Here is a 5,432-nt window from a genome sequence, read left to right as displayed (position 1 = left end):
TATGCAGTTTAGGCTTGCCTTGAGCTCACTTTCTAGCCCAGGCTGGTCTCCAACTCACAACGATCCTCCTGCCTCAGCCTCCTGAACATTGAGTTATAAGCATGCACCACCACACCCAGCCTTTATTCTAGATTTGTGTTCTGTATATCTCCATTTTGTAACAATGAATGTGTGCTCGCATCCATAATCTAACTTGGCACTTTCAGGGTTATATGGGTGTAGGTTTGCATTGGTTAACATTTTACGACTTCATGGGGCCTTCTGAACCACCACTTTCAGCATACATTCATACTTGAATTCAGTCACAGCCGTGATTTATTGATAAGCAGTGCCCTGCTACACACTGTTAGAAACTACACTGGAGAGGTCTGTTCATGTTTTTTAGCCTGTGATAATGGGAAACAAAGGGTAATTGGTACTTAAGAAGTAAAAGTCCTCAACTGGTAAGAATAGATACATTTTATATTTCATTTCATTTTATTATATTTTACTTTATTTTGCACTGGGGATTGCATTGAACTACATCCCTATCCCCACTACCTTTATTTTTTATTTTGAGACAGGCCTTTGCTAAGTCATTAAATTGCCTGCACTGTTCCTGAATTTGTTTCTCCTGCCTCAGTCTCTTCCCAGCCTCCCTGCCTCAGCCTCCCGAGGGGCATTATAGGTGTGGCCATCAACACCTAAGATTTGATATCCTATACATTTTAAGGAAGGTGTTTAGATATGTGGAAGAGGTAGTGTTGATGTTACTTTTTACAAAGTATGTCCACTTAGCATGTATCCTTCTATATTCTTGCTTCTTTGGAGGGCTGTGTTTACTTTTGATTCTTCATCTATGATAAAGATTGTGGTGTTATTGAGAGAAAGGGCACTTACGATTTTAAAAACTATCCTATTGACTGCTCTCTTACCATGGCCATAGATTGTGCATCTTACTTTAATGAATACTTTATAAATGTGTCAAAAGGGGGAAAGCTTTGAAAGAAAGTAAGTAATTACTGTTGAAAGAATCAAAATCCTGTACTCCATAGGCAGGGTGCTTTCTTTTTCATTCCTTTATTCAGAAGATGCTATTTCAGGTCCTTAGATCCTGTGCAAAGAATGAGCAATATAAAAATATGTGCAGTGTTTTTAAAGAGCCTGGAATACAGTGAGGGAAGTAAGTAAACCAGTTAGTGTAGAAGGAGGACTGCTTCACTTTTGTACTGAATTCAGTCCAAAATTGAGAATTACATACTGAGAACCTACTCTGTGCCAGGCTTTGTGCTAGGTTTTTGTGTTGGAATACAGCAGGAAAGAAATAGACAAGATCCTTTCTATCATAGAAGCTATATTCTGGTAAAGGAGATGTATAATAAAAAATAAATATTAGATACTACTAAATGCTACCTAGAAAATTAAAATAGAGTCACATGATAGTAAGTGACTATGTCCACTAAGGTTTGAACTTTCAGGAATTTTTTTTTTTTTTTTTTTTTGGTCAGGAGATTTAAAATGTGACTTTTTTAAAATTTTAATTTTTATTATTTTTTTAAATGTGACATTTGGGTGTTATTCTGAGAAACAAGAAGGAGCCAGTGTAATATAATGTAACATCAAGAGTTTGTTATGTCCAAATGCAAAATCCCTGGCCAGTCTTATATGTGTGTTGAGAATGGTAGATGAGACTAAAGAGGTAGCAGGAGCAGTATGCTCCAGATCCTGTGTGCTTGGGTAGAGAGCTTGGCATTTTAGTGAACCTGGAATGGAAGTTCATTGGAACATTTTGTGGTTCTAGTCTGATATAATGACATTGAGAAAAAGAGGCACTTTGGTTACCGTGGGGAGCTATAGAGTAAAAAGTCATGCTAAGAGGTGCCTCGGTGGAGATAATGGAGCTTGAACTAGCAGATAATAATGGAGAAGTAAATTGTGAACAGACTTTGAAAGTAGTTTTCACCAACCTTCTAGTGGATATGACTCAGGACGTGGTGCACAGACAGCTGGTGGACAACTTGTAACATGCCACCGAACTGAACCAGTGGGGTTCTGGGTGTGGGAGGCCCACCTGAGGCTTGTTAGCAGTCTAAGATGCAGAACTGGAGAGGAAGAAGTGGAGAAGCTCTGGGGAGGCTGTAGGGAGCTGTTGGTTCTCTTGGAGGAGCTTGTCATGCTAGCTTTCTTGATGAACTCAGCTGTTTTCATCATCCAAGAAGCTTGGGACCTTGTCGCTGAAGATGGCTGTGGGGAGCTTCATTTGGGGAGCTCTGGTCCTCACTTTGAGCGTTGTTTCCTGGCTGCAGTTCATGTCCCTTTGCCTGCTAGCACAGATCCTTCATCCCACTGGTACAGACTTTTCTAGCTTCCACCATTGACCTTTGGGCCTTCCCAGTGCAGATCTATGAAGTTGGCCTGCATGAGATATTGTTGGGGCTCTAGGCTGTCAGTTGGACTCATGGGATGCATTGATACGGGCTCTAGGTCTTCAGCTGGACTCATGCAGAACATTGCCCTGGGATCCAGACCCTCAGCTGGAATCTTGGGTCTTTAGTGTGTGGACAATTTCCTGCACTCTTGGTATATGATTCTTTGGATGATTCATTATAAAATAATCTTATAAAAAATAAATGTATCTTGTATTGTTCTCCTTGCTAAACCCCCGACTACAACACAGGGCTAACCCCTAGATTTTGGCATGGATGACTTGGGTGTCTAGTTGTGCCATTTTATTTTGTATAAAAAAAGAGGACAAGGTTAAAGTGTGTTTTGTACTGAAGTGGAGATGTTAGGTAGGCATTTGAATGTATAAATCCAGAGCTCAGGGGAGAAACGAAGACCAGAGAGAAATATTTAGCAGTTAGTGGTGTGAAGATGGTATCTAAAGCCAGCAGCTCTGAGATCATGTATCAGGAATGATCAAGGCGATATAGCCTGTAAATGGCAGAATTAGGATTCAGATTTATATATGACTGACCTCAGAATCTATTCTGCCAGGCCATATCCTGCAATATATTAATTTGTTTCTTTATTCATTTAGTACTAAACACAGGGCCTTTGCTGTCTATGCTAGACAAGTACTTTACCACTGAGCTACATCCCCAGCCACTGTAACATACTTTTTTATTTAGGTGGTCTAGTGCATATATTCTCAAAAACTTATCATATGGGGCTGGCAGTAATAATGAATTCATAATTACTGTATTTTTCTCCTTTTGGTAATATTGCATTAGTATTTTGATATAATGTAGATCATTGATGTTGTAATATATAATTAAAGAGAAAAAAGCTCTAGAAAAATTTTATGTTGAGGCCACTTTTATGATTGCCTCCTGCAAAAATCTAAGTTGCTTTAAAAATGATATGGTTATATCATGCTGGTACATGATTAGATAATTGACTGCCTCCTCCTCTTCTTCCTCCCCTTCCTCTTCCTCCTCTTCTTTCTCTTCCTCCCTCCCCTCCATTAAACATGTAATAAATTTTATTGTGGGTTTTTATGTGTGTCCATGTCTTAGGGTATCTTCTCTAGTATCCGGCAGCTGTAGGCACACTGAAAACCTACTGGATTTTTTTTATGACTAAAATAATGAATAAAGCATGATCTTTTTTACCTCTTTTTTTTTTTTTTTTTTTTTTTTTGTGGGCGTGGTTGTTGCAGAACCAGGGATTGAACTCAGGCCCTTGCGCTTGCCAAGAAAGCACTTACTCTACTGAGCCATCTCCCTGGCCCCTACCTGTATATTTTTTAAAAACACATTTAAGTATTAATTCTTGCATCAAAAAGACATTGCTTGTATTTCTAGTGGCGTAGGAGGTTAAGGTAGAAAACTGAAATTTCAAGCCCTGCCTGGGCAACTTGGTGAAACTCTATCTTAAAATAAAAATAAAGATGAGATCTGGGATGTAGCCCGGTGTGAAGGTTCAGGATTCAGCCCCCAGTGCCATCAAACCCAACCAAGTCATAAATCTAGCAAATGATACTGTAGTTTTTTTCATATTGTATAATAGAAATTCTGTTGTAAATAGAATCAATATTGTCATATTGTGGTAAGATAATTGGTTTTTTTTTCTTTTAAATTGACTAAACTGTTTTAAAAATAGTATATTTTCTGCCCTAAAGGTTAAGTGCCACTCACATTACTCTTGTTCTCACTTTCGTGCCAGGCCTACTGAGCTTGATGCCTTGGTATTTGGCCATTTGTACACCATTCTCACCACACAGCTGACCAGTGATGAGCTTTCAGAGAAGGTGAAGAACTATAGCAACCTGCTTGCCTTCTGTAGAAGAATTGAACAGCACTATTTTGAAGATCGTGGTAAAAGTAGGCTGTCTTAGAGTTCCATGTTAATTTAGCTATTATTTTTAAAAGGTCTTTTGAAATATGTGTTACTTGAATGTTAAACACTGGTACCAGAATTTAAAACCAAAAACACTTTTTTTTTAAACTTTAAGACAAAGTATATAATGTATTCTATTCATGTTCTTTATATTATTTGTGTACACATTTCATTTGATATATTATATTCTGTATCTTGAAATCTTTGCTTCCTTATAAGCTTATAAAATAAAACTTGAGCAATTACATGGTTGTTGTATTTACTTTCTTTTGAACTTTCTGAAGGCTACTGGCAGAGCTTTATACATATAAACAATGTCTTTTCTAAGGCAAGTAACTGGTATTGCATTCCCTAAGATTACTTTGCTGGCTACATTATAAAACATCATGGAAAAATATTAACAATATGCACTTAGAAAATATGGATGATTATAAGACAGTTCAGTTATTGGGTGGCATATTCTGTATATGTGCGATTGGTTGATAAGTGTTTTTAAAGTCTTCTGTGTTCTTACTGAAGTTGTTCCCCCTGGGCTTCGTTTCTGAGAGAGTAATGTTGAAGTCTTTTTCTCCTATGACTTAGAGTCAATTTGCTTCTCTTGTTAGGTACATATATATGTAGGGATGGCATTTCTTCTGGAGAATTTATCTCTTTATCAATAGATGCTGTTTTATCCATGATAATTTTTGTTCAAAAGTTACTTATCTGATTTTAATTTGGTTACTTAGTTGATTTAATTATTTGTCTTAATATAGGTCCTTTAGGTTTATTGGGGTTAATGTTTACAAAGCTTGTATATTTTTCTCATTCTGCTTTTGGCCTACTTAATAGTCTTTTATTTAACATGTTTCTCCTAAACAGTTTAGTACTGGGGCTTTGAGTCTCTGCCTCTTCCTGGTGTGCTTAGAATATTCACATTTAATGCAGTTTTTGGTATAGGTAGATTAAAATCTGTCGTCTTGCCTAGCACTCTTTGTCGCATTCTTTCTCATTTTTTTTTTTAAATCACTTACTTGATTAAACTTTCTTAATGAACCATTTTTTCCCCCTACTGGCTGGTTATTTATTTATCTTTTTTTTGAGATAGGATTCTACTATGTCACTTGGGTTAT

At 37.1% G+C, this 5,432-nt stretch overlaps 1 protein-coding gene across 1 annotated transcript in view; it reads left to right on the top strand.

Annotated features, from left to right (window-relative positions):
• Positions 1–4,423, top strand: part of Mtx2 (metaxin 2) — a 64,660-nt gene extending 60,237 nt beyond the window's left edge. The window contains exon 10 of the mRNA XM_004634728.3: positions 4,147–4,423. Within this exon, the coding sequence (XP_004634785.1) occupies positions 4,147–4,318 (172 nt within the window). The 3' untranslated portion in view covers positions 4,319–4,423. The remainder of the gene's footprint in view (positions 1–4,146) is intronic.
• The last annotated feature ends 1,009 nt before the right edge of the window (positions 4,424–5,432 follow it).

The sequence above is a fragment of the Octodon degus genome, unplaced genomic scaffold (genome assembly GCF_000260255.1).
Source record: "Octodon degus isolate 3935 unplaced genomic scaffold, OctDeg1.0 scaffold00065, whole genome shotgun sequence".
Taxonomy (NCBI): domain Eukaryota; kingdom Metazoa; phylum Chordata; class Mammalia; order Rodentia; family Octodontidae; genus Octodon; species Octodon degus.
Note: the sequence above shows the minus strand (reverse complement) of the source record. Positions and strands in the feature narration are given on the sequence as shown.